Source organism: Triticum aestivum, chromosome 7A, assembly GCF_018294505.1.
Source record: "Triticum aestivum cultivar Chinese Spring chromosome 7A, IWGSC CS RefSeq v2.1, whole genome shotgun sequence".
Classification (NCBI taxonomy): domain Eukaryota; kingdom Viridiplantae; phylum Streptophyta; class Magnoliopsida; order Poales; family Poaceae; genus Triticum; species Triticum aestivum.
This window is the reverse complement of record NC_057812.1, coordinates 665,905,145-665,922,088: the sequence shown is the minus strand read 5'-3', so window position 1 is coordinate 665,922,088 and position 16,944 is coordinate 665,905,145. Positions and strand designations below refer to the sequence as shown.

The 16,944-nt window shown below is 44.3% G+C and overlaps 1 protein-coding gene across 1 annotated transcript; it reads left to right on the top strand.

Moving 5' to 3' along the window:
* Positions 1–14,138: 14,138 nt before the first annotated feature.
* Positions 14,139–16,600, top strand: LOC123154442 (uncharacterized). Its single transcript, XM_044573179.1, has 4 exons — positions 14,139–14,519; positions 14,744–15,077; positions 15,185–15,499; positions 16,199–16,600. Exons 2-4 carry the CDS (start codon positions 14,751–14,753, stop codon positions 16,274–16,276), a joined length of 720 nt encoding a protein of 239 aa, XP_044429114.1. The 5' UTR covers positions 14,139–14,519; positions 14,744–14,750; the 3' UTR covers positions 16,277–16,600.
* The last annotated feature ends 344 nt before the right edge of the window (positions 16,601–16,944 follow it).

The following is a 16,944-nucleotide window of genomic DNA, read 5'->3' as shown; positions in this document are numbered from 1 at the left end:
AATCCGTAAGTCCCTTGATGCCAATACTTTTAGTATGATGATGACCTCTTTGGTGTGACCTTGATACATTCCGCATAAACATTTGGGGAAGTTCTTCCATTGCCAATGCATGCAATCAACTAAACCGAGCATAGTTGGAAAACCTCTTGCGGCTCCTATAGCCATGCATCAACCTTTCTGTGTCTTGCCCAATTGGTTCTCTCGCTCCATACACCTTCACCACAGTGAGAGATTAGGGCATGTTCACTCCCCCATCCGAACCATCTCACCGACGACATCGATGATGGTACCTGATGCAAACATCCTCAGAGCACCCGTGCATTTTGGCGAAAGGAAAGAATGAGAGTTTTCCATGACAATCCTTCTTGAGACTAGGGTATGGATCATGTGCCTCCATTCGCTTCCCACGCACAAGAACAAGGGTTTACACGAGCCTTTAGTCCCAAACAAGTTGGATAGGCTAGAGGTAAAGCCCATAATATCTCGCAACCAACTTATGGTTCTGGCACATGGATAACAAGCTTCCACGCACACATGTCTATGGCTAGTTCTTTGGTGATACTCTATTCCTTCAGATCTCTCTTTACTGACTCCTCCCATGTCAAGTTCGCTCTAACCGGCCTCTCCTGATATTATCAGCATGTTTTAGCCATCCGATATGTACTGGAGCTTCTAGAGGCCTATGCAGAATATGCCTGAACCATCTCAGACGATTTTGGACAAGCTCCTCCTCAATCGGTGCTACCCCAACTCTATAATATCATCATTCCGGACTCCGTCCTTCTTTGTGTGGCCACACATCCATCTCAACATGGGCATATCCCTCACACTTAACTGTTGAACATATCACCATTTAGTCGGCCAACTCAGCACCATACAACATATGAAAGCATCGACAAAAAAATATTTCAAGGAATGTTGATCTGGGTTGGAAATAGTCCTTGTACAACAGTCATGTAGCAGCGACCTTATCCCAGTTTAGAACTCACCTCCCTTTGGTCGGAACATTGAAGTTTAGAATGCGCTCCAACTCCCTCTTCATTTCATCTTGGATGCTAACCACCATCACCAACTCAGCATCTTCGTTGTCCGAGTCTGGCAAATCGATGAACACTTTTTGAATGAATTCTTCAAGCTCCTTGTTTTGATACTCCTCATCAAACGAACCCGAAAATCCAACATTTTGCCTCAGACATTTTGTCGAGCACATGGGGGGCAAGGTGTATGACGGGAGGCGAGAGATGCACCGTGGCGGTGTCCTGGGTGTAGACCGTGCTCGAGTGGCTATAATGGCGGGGAGGAGTTTTGTGGTGGTGGTGACAGTGCTGTGGGGTTTGGACGACGATGGAGCTAGGAGCCGATGAGGGAGAAAAGAGGAGAGGAAAATGGTAGGTCCGGCTAGGTTGGGGGAGATTTGATGAAATTCAGGATGGGTCCAGTCTGTCAGGTCTGACGTGATGGACCATCGAGCACGTCCGAGCCTCCCCATCTCAACATATGAGGGGTGCCGATCGGCCTGGATGAATAGGGTCGGTTTGGAGGGGCCGTCTGGGTCGTGATTTTGTGAACGGTCACAGATCAAGCCGTCCATCTCCACCCGGAGTGCACGGGGGCATTTAAGTAGCTGGGTTGTACATGGAGGCGGACGTTTGGTCTGTGGGTGTATCTACGCGCTATATGGGAAAATAGTAATTAAATAAAATGTCAAAACATTATGAAAATATTTTTGAAATAAATTTGACCTTCCATTGTATTTGTGAAAAAAAAGTCACAAAAAGGAAACTCCCCTTTGACTTCTTTTCAAAGAAATCAGCCAAAATATTGTGAATGGTGACCTACAATAGAAAATAAATTTTTTTGCCCTAAAGTCAAACGCTGGTTTTCATTCATGAAAAATTATATACTAGTGCAAAAAAAGGTCAAATTTACATTCTAAAAAAATTATGAGCTATTTTGACTTCCAAAAATCCGTATAAAGTGTAGATACAACCAGGAATCAAGGGGTACGGGCGATCACACGCTTTCTCCTTTATTCTCTTTTTTGTTCCCACATTGACGGCACCGATGGCAAGCACATCGGCATGTTAGACGCGCTTTCAATCGACTCTCCACACGCGAGTGAAGACTCGTTTCTAGGAAGCTTCACGCATGGGTGAGGCCAGGCCGTCTCCAGGAATTCGGGGCCCCGGTGCGAAATGTGACATGGGGCCCAAAAGTTTGCAAAAAAATGTAGAACCAGATATATTTTCACTTAGTTATATAGATTTGAATATATGTTATTTGATGCAATATTTAGAGCTAAAGAGTAAATGTAGTACTGAAACAATAAACTTGTTTTTGTTCGAATTGTATTGAAATAGTAAACTGATCATATGTCGAAAAGCATCATCTATGTATCTAGTATTTCTTGAAACAAAATCTCTAGATCCATTGAGTGTATTCTTGCCAAAAAAAATCAATCGAGACTCTTTCTTGGAATGAAATATGCTAGTAGTGTAGCAGGAGAGTACACAGCAAAGAATTAGTGCTAGAATTAGAAATTAGATTATGAGTAGTGTGTTAATCCTATTGATATTGATTAAAATAAAGTGCATGCCTAATCTAGTTGCTTTGCAGTACTAGTAGGGATTGCATTCAAGACGATATGAAAACATCAAAAGAATTAGAAAAGAGAACGATTGTATCAAAAAAGAGATGACCTTAACTAGGTTTTCGTTCACCTATTTTTATTCTGCGCTTCTGGCTTACGGCTTACCTCGGAATGTAATCGGGGATGACCAGACGAGGGGCCATGAGGCTGCTGCAGTAGGGAAACACGTGTGGACGGCCAAAAGTATAGTGGAGTCGCGGTGGGCGGTGGGCTTACCTCGGAATGTAATCGGGGATGACCAGAGGAGGGCCATGAGGGTAAGTAGTTCTCGGCTTCTCGCTCGTAAAGTCGTTTTTTTTTTTTGGGAGAGAGAGATCGGCTGTAGCGAGTAGGCCCATAAGTAGGACTATTGGGGGCCTGTTGGCTGGGTAGATCGTAATGAGCTTTCGCTTCTTGTGCATCCGGCAGCCGTTTTCTTCTGAATCGTAACATGTTTTTCCGCTTCTCGTGCATCCGGCAGCCGCTTCTCGTGCATCGAGCGAGGAGTGAAGTCTGTTTTAAACCTCGAGTTTATAGAGCTCGTCGCAAATGAATCCCCATATTCGAATCCCTGAAATCTACACCCTATACTCACCGATCCCGGTCAATCTTAACCTTACACCTGTTTGGCGCACCTGAAAAAATATATCCCGGCTGGGATCACAGACTAGTCTCACTCACATGTCAACCCCGCACGGCATATTTATCTTCATCTACCACTTCGCCGTCCTCGTCCGCCATGGATTTTTTTTTTTTGCGGGGAGCATCTAAGATCGAACCGATGGCCGTGGCAAGTGTTCCAGGTCGCAGCCCTGTTACCACTGCCGCAAGACAGACGTGTCGTTCTTGTCGACCGACTGACCAGGTCCGAGAAGGCCTCGACCGCCTACGATAGCAGCAGGGAGACGAGGCCAGCGACTATGGCTGCAATGTTAAATCCTCTGAAACAAACCAACCAATAGCTAGCTCTATGTATTCATATGCCCATGCGCTCTCGGCCTTAATAAATCGTAGTGTGCCTGCAATGAATTGCACATGCTAACTTGCTCCAATACACCAGTGATGTGTGGTATATCCGTATATGAAAGCAGAGGAGTCGTGGTGAGCTCCGCTGAGTCCTGATGCTATCTCGTTTGCTGCGCCAGGCAGTACGTCGCCGCGAGGGTCGAAGGGAGGAGCCGACGCGGGCGTCACGAGCGTAAGAGTGCGACCTCAGACACCTCGCTCATCTCCGACGTAGTGCTACCATAGTACCATGCTACCTAAGGACCTCCCGTAGCGGCCACCATTCCGTCGAACAGTTTGTGTGCGTGCACTCTTCGGCAGCTCACCATGCCTCCGGGCTAGCTACGACAACCCATGTGGCTCCCCATGACTCGCGTTCGTATTCCCGCCTCCCTGGATGGGCACCAGTCACTCCCTCTCCCTCGATTTCTTCATCCAATGCCCGCGCTAGGTCGCTGCTCTGCCGCCAGAGCATACCAGGCCGAACGAGTGCATGCCGCTCACCGTGCCGGGTGGATGGCGCGTCACTGTAAGAATCACATCACCAGCAAGACGCGCGATTTGGAAGACCTCGTCTGCCTCGTCGACTAATCGAAGCACAACATCGTCGTCAGTACGGGCACTCAATGGAGCCGACGACGCACGAAGCCGAGGTCATCGATCTAGTGGCCTACACAACCTTGCAATACGTGTAGCTGGAGGAAAAGACGAGCTGCGGGAGCAGGCCTGAGCACGCCCAGAGCAGGGCCACGAGGCTTGCAGCGGGGGCACAGTAATGCCGTGTCTATAGGCGGCGTGGACTGGCAGGTGTTGCGTGTGCTGAACCGATGTCGATGGGCGGCGGGGTGATGCTAGGTGCTGGTCTTGGACAGTGTCGGTCGTGTACATGACCTGCAGCAAGCCCGTCGAAATGCCCAACGAATGAGCTGACGGGTTTCTCGCGAGATACAGATAGAGATCAAGGAAGAAGATGAATATGACATGTGGACCCATGCAGTCATTGAGACCAAAGGATGATCTCGGCCGGGATAGATCTTTTTCCGGTGAGCCAAATTGTTATAGACAGGATCGGGGGTTGAGATTGACCGGGATCGGAGAGTACAGGGTACAGACTTCAGGGATTGAAAGGTGAAGGTTCATTTGCGACGAGGTTTACAAACTGAAGGTTTAAAACAGACTTCATTCTGTTTTTGACAATAATCCATGATCTGTTGCTTATCAAGGTGCCGTTTCTAGACTTCATTTCAGAAATGATTCTGATGCAACTTATGGACTTCTACTCGGCATTCTTTTAGTTTGAGCATTGTAGGAATGATTCATTTCTTATTATGTGAAGTATAAGCATGAATAGCTTTGCATCAGTACTATACTGAAAAACAGAGCCCAGAGGTGAGATGGCTAACCTGATACGTTAGCTAACTGTTCGAGAGGCTTGAAGTGGGCCTAGCTGCTACGGCTGGCTGATCATCTGTTGATTCATCCATTCAGGGGAGGCCATCTCATGGGAGCTGGCCTTCCAGATCCAAGAACAATATGTATGAGCTTTCGTGCTGAATATGCATACAGTTATGTAGTATGTGCAGTTTGCATGCTCCGAGTTTTCTGGATGGTGATTTTAAAATAGTCCGCCCCTTCTTCATAGTTCCGTTCTGTAGTAGTGGCATTTTTCTCTGGTCCAATTATTGGATCTTTATTTGGTCTCCGATCAGGCAGAACATTTGTTATCTTTCAGAGGTACCAGGATGTGATTGATGTCGTCTATCTTAGTTCGCTCATTTGTTTTTGTTCCTTGATTTGAAATACTGACATGAATAGCATGCATATTTGTTTGGTGCATAAAAGATCTCTAGGTTGTTCTCAGCATCCATATAATTATATTCTCAAACCAAAATTGATGATGTTGTGATCTGCTCTTTATCCGTGTGTACTAATAGAAAGGTGAGTGAGATGCAATGCATCCCTTTATTGAAGTTCCTTATCCAACCTACAATATTTTCTTCAGTCTACAGTCAGTTAAAATTGTATCCTAATAAAAATCTTAACACTGAAAAACTTTCTTTTATATTTGTTTGAGGAATTATGTGTCAACTGGTAATCAATCGAGCGTTGAAAATATCCATTGTATGCACCTAAACCATTGTGTATTATATGTATCTAACATTGGAGCATTCATGCCAATATCAGTTTGATAATACCGCTGCAATGTAAAGGCCAGACGAAGCTATAACCGAGCGCGGCAAAGTGTGCCTGTTCTTCTAGTATATATTTTTAGCTTATTGTTTCTGTGAAATTACACTAGCCATAATGCACTAGCTCTTCTAAGTGTTAAGTACATAGTTTTTTCTGGGTGGTAACCCTTTTGAGGATAATTATCACGCTGATACATGTAATAGAAAAAGTTGTCTTAGGCTCTTTTTCTGGGTGGTAACCCTCTTGAGGATAATTTTATCATGATGATACATGTAGTATAAAAGGTTGTGTTAGGCTCCAAATAATACTGCGTCATCTAGGCTTTGTGTTTTCTTACTAAACTAAGCCTACTACCATACAGACACGTTAACAAATATTAAAGCTTGATTAGTGCGCACAATCCTACCTTAAGAGGCGCCACCAGGTGGCGCCCCAACCACTAGTTCTAACTATCCAGTGCAAGACCAGAACAACACAATCCAGAGTAGGTAGCTGCATGTCAGTAGGATATAGTAGAAGCAAAGTTGGAGCTTGCATTGGCTGTGCAAATCCGGGCACATGCTTAGGGCATATCTCTAGCCGGTCTCCTATACTAAAACTAGAAGAAAAAAAATCTAACTATCCCACTTTACTATTTTTTTAGAGAATCACTATTCTATATCTAGCATATCCCCTATTCTAATTCTTTTTTGTTTTCAGAAATTTTCAAATTTACGAAACATAAAAATTGAAACTTGAATGATGAAGTGCACACAATTCAAACACACAACAAATATAATGTTCTCAAACATAAAACATTCAAATTCAAACAGAATATGCGGTCCAAATAAACTAAGAATTCAAATAAACATGATTAAAGAATATGAATCAATTGATATGGAGGTGCCACTGATGCTCAATAAGATCTTCTTGAAGTCGATTGTGATCTCGACGGTTCTCGATCCTTTGGTTTGCTTGGAGGAAGGCTTCGATCCTTTTTGGGTTATGCTCTGGCTCCACAGCTGGGTGGCCATTGAACGGATACTGAAAGTTCTTTGGGTCCTCTCTCTCATTCTCGATGATCATATTATGCAAAAAAATACATGTTGTCATGATCTTTCATAGAGTTTCATGTTTTGAATACTCAGGAAATCCCAAGACAAAATAATACATGTTGTCATGATCTCGTCACCTCACCCATGCTGCTATGCCACCCTCTCTCTGCTCTCCATGGTTTAGCTTCTGATGCTCTTGTCCATTGTCAAATTTTATAGCTGGCGGAGGGCCTCCTCATGAAGGATTTCGATGAGCGGCTTTCTTGTGCCCATGAAAGACCAGCGTCGCCGCTAGGCAGGGCAGCTGCACGGCTTTTTGCTTGGTCATGTTGGTTGGGATTCATCTCGTGGATTCTTCAGCTGTGTGGACTATTTCCAGAGATGTCTGACCTTCTTGACGACGCGTCTAATCTGGGCATCTGGTCATGTTTCGCTCTCATCTATTTGCGTGCTGGAATGGCGCTGCGGAGGATGAATCCCAGGCCCAGCGACATCATTGCGGCTTCACCTACTCAGGTAACCGGCATTAACCCACATATGAAGGTCATGCATCCTGCGAGGAGTGTTTGCATCTTAATTAAGTTCTGATCAACATTGCGCTTTCGTACAAACAAAATTGGCAGAAGAGGTCAAATTTATATACTAGTGCAAAAGAAAGTCAAATTTATTCTAAAAATTTCTGAACTATTTTGACTTTTTTGTAAAATAAATAAATCCATATAGAGTGCACATACAATCAAGGGTATTTCCCGGTTGCACTTACGGGCGATGACATGCTTTCTCCTTTATTCTCTTTTTTGCCCTTACATTTTTTTGACAAGCACATCGGCCCCATAGACGCGCTTTCAATCAACTCTCGACACGCGAGTGATGACTCGTTTCCAGGAAGCTTCACGCATGGGTGAGGCAGGGCCACCACCCTCACGTCTCCATCGTCTCCGTCTCTATCGATGCTGCCCTTTAACTACTTACGTGACTGCTTTTGTGGTCACGGCATCATGCATGCTAGTCCATTCCGGTGCAAGAGTTGATGCCTTGGGTCTGAAAGAATAGTATGCTTGCAGTGGAAGGCTTGCAGCAAAGTGTCAAGCTAGGTGGCCTAGTTGTTGCTGAAACACAATTTTGAGACGATGCCTTGCATGAAGAAACGATACACCGCGATTTTTTTATTTTTGAGATTAGACCTTGCTGCCTTTTATTATTTAAGTGGCCTCAGCCACGACAATGTCACAAATACAATTCGGTGGAACATAAAACCAAGTCTTACATAACTTATTCAAGCAGCCATTCCTAGCTAGCTAGTTTATGTGTTACAATCGATCCCCCTTAATATTCAGTTCAGAAGGGCATTAGTGGGTAATCGTTGGAAAGAATGGCTGCATCTAGTAAGGAGACTGATGGACATTCAGCTTTCCCAACAACCAGATGAATTGTGCTGGAAGCTTACTAGGTCTGGAGTTTTTACTGTTAAATCAATGTATGTTGATGTTATCAATTCAAGCTCGATTCCTAGTTTCAAACATGTTTGGGCTGTCAAAGTCCCTTTGAAAATCAAAGTGTTTATGTGGTTTCTGCATAAACAAGTTATTTTAAGCAAGGACAAATTGACAAAGCGTAATTGGACAGGATCTACTAGGTGTAGTTTCTGTGATCGGGATGAGACGATCAAACACCTTTTTCTTGATTGCCCGCTAGCTAAAGTTTTATGGAGGACGATCCATATTGCTTTTAATATTACTCCACCGAATTCAGTCAACACGTTATTTGGAACGTGGCTTAACGGGGTAGAGCCCGAGTTAGCGAGATATATTCGTGTAGGAGTCTGTGCCTTGGTGCGGGCGCTCTGGAATTGCATAAATGATTTGGTTTTTAACAGGACAACACATATTCATTTTTTGCAGGTTATTTACAGAGCCACGGCGTTGATTCGTTCGTGGTCGCTACTCACTCCGACGGAGGCCAGGGAGCGTTTGGTTACTGGATCTATCCGCTGGGAGATGGCAGCTCGGGATATCTTCAACCGTTTGGATGGCGATCATGTAATAGGATAGGCAATTAGTTTACCTATCTCTTTTTCAGCCAGCCGGTTGTGGCGTCTTTTATATGGCTAGTATGTGTTTCTAGCCCATGTTGGCTCTGTGTGAGCTTTGTTCACTTTTCAGTAGGAGACTTTGAGACCTTGTTGAAACTTATTTGGTTTAATAAGATGGCCGTATGCATCGATATGATGCAGAGGCCGGGGTATCCCCTTTTCTAAAAAAAACTAGCCCAAACCACAATTAATTCATCCTGTGAGGAGAGAAGCTCTTTGATCTCTTCGATGAGGGGGCCATACTAAGATCTAGCCAGTTCCGAATTTGACAAAGCCTGCATGACACCCTGGTTGTAATAACGAAGTGAAACTTATCTATACTACTACTTATAAAAGAGCAAACATTATTTTTTTAAGTGCACCCCACAAAATGTACACGGATATATTACCACCGCATGATTAGTCCCACTAAACTTAATCTAACGGCTAGCCTTAATCGAATCTGTTCTCTTTGTGCACTTAGCAATTTACATTGACTGGCCGTACTCCACCGCGGAGGAAAATATGAAAGTCCAAGCCTGGTCAATTAGGAAACTATAATCACGGACACATCCTATTAAGAAACTAATCACGGACACATCTAATTATTAGGAAACTAATCACAAACCCATCTTATTATTAGGAAAAAAATCGCACGCGCATCCTATTATTAGGAAAATAATTACGAGTCATCATATTAGGAAATTAATCACGGACGCATCTAATTATTGGGAAACTAATCATGGTTGCATCCTATTAGATAACTAACCACGAACGCATCTAATTATTAGGAAACTAATCGCGAGCGCATCCTATCGTCTCCTATCAGGGAATCGTGATCGCGAGTCACCAGCCGTCACCAGCCCACCACCCAAGCGAGCCACAATGGGAGACACGCGAGGAGGAGCTGCGGCTTCCTCCGAACACACTTCTACTGACTGCAACGACTTCGTCCACATCCTGGGCATGCTCTCCGGGAACCACCGACATCCACGTCGACTTCAGCTCCATCCACAACACCCACGCTGACAACCACCCACCGCCGAGGTCCTTCAAGTGGGGGCAACGCTGAGTATCTTGGACCAGTATAAGCGGGCCAAAAAAAATCTGCCCCCACAGCCATGCATGCAGATTCGCCTGGTCGCCAACCATCATCGTCCCCAGGGCGGTGCAGGTCTCGGCCACTGTGCAACAGGTGAAGCTAATCACGGCCCCATCTCACTCGCCTGAAGCCACCGTCGACTCCCTCATCTCTGACGCATGCTGATCCATTGGACACGCTTGTCCGGTACTCGCGCGTGGACGACGTCGTCCAAAGCTAATCCCGGTGCGTGGAGGCCGCCGCCTCAAAGCTGGACGACTGACTCACCTACTCGACAATGCCGCCCAGCTGGTGAGAGGACACGGTCGTCGCGGCCGCTCGCAGGCCTGAACGACGGAGACGCTCGCCTTCACGCAAACGCACCACACGCACGCATTAATCAGGTAAGTACCGAGTGTTGTTTTTTTTACTGTCATCGCTACCTTGCCGGTGATGACACATCTAGAAGTACAGGAACTAGAGATGAGGCAATGAGAAACAGAGGAGCGCTGGAGCACACACAGAGACGTTCACCTTCTTTATTTCTTTATTTTTTCACTGATTTTCGCGTACCTGTAACAGACATCCCTATTTTTTAAGTACTGACTACCGGTTATTACATGGCCAACTCACCACTACATAGTGAACTTACAGACAAATTCGCAGAACCAAGACCTTACTTGCAGTCATGAAATTACGTTTCACTGAAAAAAAAACCCAGAAGTTTGCATAAGTTTTAATGAAAAAAACTAAAGTTCGCATAAGTTTTACTAAAAAAGCCTGAAGTTTGCATAAGTGTATTTGTTTGTCCAGCAGATACATGGCAATTGTAATTTTACATGAGTATTTTCATACCGTCTTTATCTACAGTTGAGTTAATATGTTTTTCTGATAGAAAACTTGGACTACATACAAGAGAAGCAAAAACTGCATGTTGATTATGATGATGATGAATGTAGGATATTTTGTGGTCATGGTAATTCTCATGTCATTTAGTACATAAACAATATTCAGAATTTTATTTTATTACCATCAATTGTGTTGAGTTTCTTTCATATATATGTATTGACCCTCTTCTTTAGATTAGATGTGACAGATGCGGAATGAACTCATACCACATGATCACATACAAGCAATTCAAGAGGAATTGGCGGGATTCTTTCTTGACCATGTCATACATAAAGACGGAGAATGCCATGTGGAAGTTGAAATTGATTTTAGATGTTAGGGATTATAAGAGATGTTATATTGTATATATGTAGTAGTGTCGGATAGATATATACAAAAACTTGTTGTTCGATCAATCTCGGAGAAAGAGAGGTCACTTCTCTCTGTATATGTTCATGACGATCTTGTGTAATTCTTGACTGGAATTTGTTGGCACTAAAACGGTTCCTTAGCCTGTCGTAAGTGACATTTTCATGTGTGACTATACTTGCATAAATGTGTGCATATGAAAAATCATGATGAATCTTCTAAATAATTTTGAATTTTATACATTAAGAAAAGTGGGTGGTCTTTTAATACAGGAGAGATGTTGATTAAGGAGAAACGATATTTCAAATTATTTATACGAGTTGGAAATAAGAGATCGTGTACTTTATAGGGAAATTTCAAATTTATGAATAAATTGTCTTGTATTAAGTTTATCATAATATGTTAATCCAAATAGATGCGTATTGCGTGTGCACACTTATTAATTTAAATAGACGTGCGTTGCACGTGCACACTTACTAGTCCAATACAATAGCTGAACTCCTTTCTACAGTGGCACTAATATCGACGAAAAAACCCATGGTAATTTAAGCGAGGGACAGAATCATAGGAAAATCAGCACCAGCGTGGAGGATTTGTCGAGGCGAGGAGGAGGAGGCACACGGGTCGAGGGACCGAACCTCCAATACCCAGCAGCTGAGCAACTCCAGGTAGAGGCCGCTGCCTATGAAGCCATGGCCGCCCGTCACCGAACCGTGCACACTCGATCCTCTCGTTCTCAACCAGTGACCAAGATGCATCTCGACTGTAGTTTTGGTCATATATAGACAAACCTGCCCTATGATGTGGAGGAAGAAAGGAGCAGCAAGTCGACCCCAATCCCCGTGCCACCCGCACCAAAGCGCCCAAACAATTGTGTTCCTTGAAGAGTTAGGAGAAATCTAGAAAGATGAGAAAAAAGTTGTATTCGCAAGTCCATCACCGTCACTAGAAAGAGAAATCTAGGCAACAACCTCTAGGATATTGCATATGGACCACGATTATTGGAAGGCCATAGTTTATCCTCCTGAAAATTTATCGTGAGCATAATAGGGTTCAATTGCTTGGCAAATTTTTGTAGAATTGATGGTCAAACCGCCTATTGGTTACATCATCATCTTGATTGTATTTCCAGGCTCTTGGCAACCAATTGTAACCCTATTACGGAGGAATAAATTCATAGCCTTTCTAAAAAAACCTTTAGGGTACTGCAATATATCAAAATTGAGCATTGCAGGCACTTTGTGCTATTTGAAATATAAGAACCTTTTAGATACCAATGGATACAATTGATGTTGAAGAATCGTACTGTAATCAGTCAAGGAATTGTATTCTTGGAAGAGTTAGGAGGAACTTTTATGTTGTAAAAATTATGTAATTAAAACCAGTTATGGTCACTATAAAACATTGCTGAATGTATATGGCTCCAATTAAACATATTTTTTCCTTTTGGATTTCCATATAATTTAAACTTTATAATTAACAATCACCACCTTTTACTACTCTACCTTTTTTTTCTATGTGTATGTGTATGTACTGGTGCACCACGCCATTTGCCGGAGAAATTAAACTTTTTTTCTTTTGCGGGGCGAAGAAATTAAACTTTACAATCTCTGCTAGGCTATCCAAAAACGGGCAAGGAGGGTTTTTGTCTTCTTCACTCACCAATCCATGGCTCGAATTCATGACTCCATGATGCAGCTCCACAACCACCAACTTGACAACCACGGTACCACACGGAATGATTTGTCCATCACCGATTGGGCAATTCAAAAGCTAACACTATTTTAAAAATACTCCCTCCGTACTAAAGTTGTACTAAGATTAAGACACTTAGGCCTCCTTTGGTTTGGAGGAATTTCATAGGAATTCTAGAGGATAGGATTCTTATATGATTTTTTCTTTTAGAGCCCTTTGGTTTATAGGAATGGATCCTATTCCTACATAGGATTGGTTCCTATCCTCCACATTTCATAGGAAAATAAAAATGAGCCTAGACTTAATGAAAAAATTCCTTTGGTGTCAACCAAATGACATCTCGTTTCCTATTCCTACTCATAGGATTTGAGATACATGTTATCTCATTTCCTACAAAATTCCTATTCCTACGATAATCCTATCCTATGAACCAAAAAAGGCCTTATTTTGGTTGGGACAAAGAAAGTATATATCAATTATTTCCACACACTTGGACTACGGTCCATTTAAAGCTTGTCACATTCGTACTCCCTCCGTCTAGGTGGGTAAGTCATCTTACATTGTTCATCGCGACCAAGGCAGGGAGTAAAACAAGAAAACTTAATGTTTTTTTGCTAATTAATAGCATTGCATGCAATGAACTAACCACTACTCTCTCCGTCTAGGTGTGTAAGTCATCTTACATTGTTCACCGCGACTAAGGCGAGAAGGAAAACGAGAAAACTTAATGTCTTTTTGCTAATTAATAGCATTGCATGCAATGAACTAATTACTACATGTCATGTTTGGTACTCTCAAGTCATTGAAAGCATGCACGGCTCACATTTCTTATTGGTTGATATGTCGCAAAACAAAAAAGAGAAGAAAGTTAATGTACCGTGTCTAAGTGTTTTGAGATTATTGATTTTCATAAAGTGACTTACACACCTAGACGGAGGGGGTACATGTCATGTTTGGTACTCTCAAGTCATTGAAAGCATGCATGGCCCACATCTTTTATTGATTGATATGTCACAAAACAAAAAACAAGGAGAAAGTTAATATACCATGCCTAAGTATTTTGGGATTATTTGATTTTTGTAAGGTGACTTACACACTTAAACGGAGGGAGTACATAGATTAATCGTTGTAAAATGCGTCCTAGGGAGTCTATATAACGCCGCCGACAGCCCTAATCGCCCCTCCTCTCTCCATTCCCACCCTCTTCTCGTCTCCCCTCATCAAGGTAAGCTCCCGCACGCATAGCCGCCGTCGCCACGGACAGAGCGAGCGCGAGATCTGCTCCGGCGTTATCCCCGCCGTCTCCAGCCTTCCGAAGCCGCGAGAAGCAGCGCCTCGTCCGCCCCCGTCGACCCCCGCAAGCTGTACGACCGGAGGAGCCGGGAACGACTACGTCCGCGTCCTCCTCTACTTCCCGAACGTCGCTGGCTTCTTCCTCTACTTCCTGGACGTCGCAGGCTTCTTCCTCTACTTCCCGAACGTCGCCGGCTTCTTCCTCTACCTTGATCCGCTCCGGCCAGCCTACGTCCTCTTCAAGACTTCAACCTTGTGCGCGCGGTGAGTCAGTGTGCCCCCGTATCTCCTTCCTCTCTCTCTGCCGTGCGCTTTTTCCCTGTAGCCGCCGTCCCGTGCAAACCGGACACCGAAGTCCGAAGCCACGGCCGCCATGGCTTTCCATGGCAGCGAGCTCGAGATCGTGCCGCGGCTCCTCTGTTCAACCTCATTTGCACCCGCGCGCTCCTGCGCGAGCACACACACTCACGTCACTGACTTGCACGCAGCCCAGCCATGATGTTCGAAGAGGCGGTCTGCAAGCTCGCTGCCGACATAGCGGCGATCTCGCCGGCAGTGGTGAAGAAGGCCGTGGACGCACTGGCGCGCAGCAGCCGTGCCTGCGCCGCTGCGGATGCCTTCATCCACCTGTTCCTGGGCACGTTGTACGTGATCGTCGCGGCAATTTTCTTCGACACGGTCGCGGTCCGGGTCTGCGGCGGCGACTACGCCGCGAGATCCGTCCTGTCCGAGATCACGGGATGCATCTTTACAGCCTCCCTGCTTCTTTCAGCGCCGGCGTTCCTGCTCTTCTTCCTGCGCGCAGCAGGGAGCAGCAGCGAGGTGCGTCTCTTGTCGTCACCTCCCGGCCCTGCTGCTATGCTACTACCCTCTCTCTGCTCTCCCATGGTTTAGCTTCTGACGCTCTTGTCCATTGTCAAATATTATAGCTGGCGGAGGGCCTCCTCATGAAGGATTTCGATGAGCGGCTTTCTTGTGCCCCTGAAAGCCCTCCGTCTCCGCTAGGCAGGGCAGCTGCACGGCTTTTTGCTTGGTCATTTTGGTTGGGATTCATCTCGTGGACTCTTCAGCTGTGTGGACTATTTCCAGAGATTTCTGACCTTCTTGACGACGCGTCTAATCTGGGCATCTGGTCATGTTTCGCTCTCATCTATTTGCGTGCTGGAATGGCGCTGCGGAGGATGAATCCCAGGCCCAGCGACATCATCGCGGCAGAGGCAGATCACGCGGCTTCACCTACTCAGGTAACGGGCATTAACCCACACATGAAGGTCATGCATCCTGCTAGGATTGTTTGCATCTTAATTAAGTTCTGAATTAACATTGCGTTTTCGTACAAACAAAATTGGCAGAAGAGGTCGCAAGTAATTAATGTGTTCAAGTCCGATAGAATTTATCAGTGGGTTCTGCATGTTGCCAGTATCAACTGAACCGTAATATTGTTTTCATCACCAACCATCAATGTTATTCTTGTGCTGAACTGTCAGTCGTTGCTGCAGCTTAGGGTCAGTGTTTTTATCATCTGTATTTTCTCTCTGGATAAGGGAGTTTTTCAATGGATGGTACAAATTGACAGAATAGTTAAAAAGATCTTGATCTCCTGGATTTTTGCACTCTTGGGGTTTTTCTTGTCTCAACTTGAAATGCCATGCATGATGCATTTACTCAGAAAGGATTGACAGTCAATGAAAAATAAGGTGCAAGAATAGAATGACCTCAAAGCAGGACATATAGACGTACGTTGATGATATTTTCATGACTGTATTGAGATATATATATGGAACAGAATACACTGTACGCTTAATTTGCATCTTGGAACTGCCGTTTGAAGCATGCATGATATGTGATTTATTTCCACCATTTAGTTGTTATCGCAAGCTGCTGTGTCGAACATGCACGCACCAGCATGCTCATCACTACTGATCTTGATACAATATCGTCAGTTATTGGCAGGATTTCGAGCTGGGAGCAGCAAGGTGATGGGGATCAGCGCCAGTGCAGGGAGTGCTGCTGCTTCGTAGCTATTCTAGCGGATGCTGCTGTGGATAAAGAGATGGGCTGAGTAGTAATCCATCTGGTAGACGAAGTGGTAGTATAACTTAGTAAGCTTGTTTCCATGCTATGCTAGGTAGAGCTTAAGCAGTTAGTATGGGAGTAGTTTGGTTACTCTGAACAGGGCTTATCCAACAAGGTTATTTACCTTTGCACAACCTAAGAACAGTCAGTAATTAAGCTTGTTTCAATGCATGTCATGACATGAATTAGTACGCTGTGATGAAGGCCTTCCTTCCATTCTATGTAATCATAGCGTTTTATATATTTAACTTGCTGGGTTCATTGCTAGACGTAGAATCAATCTTTTCGTTTTAGCAAAACGCGGAATGGTGGTTGCAGGAGCAGGATGTGGGAAAGCAGCCAAGTTTTCTTTTCCATTTTGACGAGGGGTGGGGTGGGAAAGCAGCAAGTTGCTGGTGGATTTGTTTCACGTTTCCGGAAATGGGCCTGGAGCGCTGCACATGGCCCGCCGACTACAGCCAGCCCATCAACGCTTAATTGCCACGCGCCCGCCACAAATTTTCTAAAGTTTACCGAAAAAGACTTTTGCCCTGTTTTATACTAGTTAATGTGTATATGCATTGCACATCAATTTGAAAGTATATTAAGTACATGCGGATATTAAATAGGATAT

Excerpts from the sequence above, each read along its gene's own strand:
- LOC123154442 (XM_044573179.1), top strand. The coding sequence starts at position 14,751 with ATGATGTTCGAAGAGGCGGTCTGCAAGCTCGCTGCCGACATAGCGGCG. Across the intron at positions 15,078-15,184 it reads CAGCAGGGAGCAGCAGCGAG|CTGGCGGAGGGCCTCCTCAT; the intron begins GTGCGTCTCTTG and ends CAAATATTATAG. Across the intron at positions 15,500-16,198 it reads ACGCGGCTTCACCTACTCAG|TTATTGGCAGGATTTCGAGC; the intron begins GTAACGGGCATT and ends CAATATCGTCAG.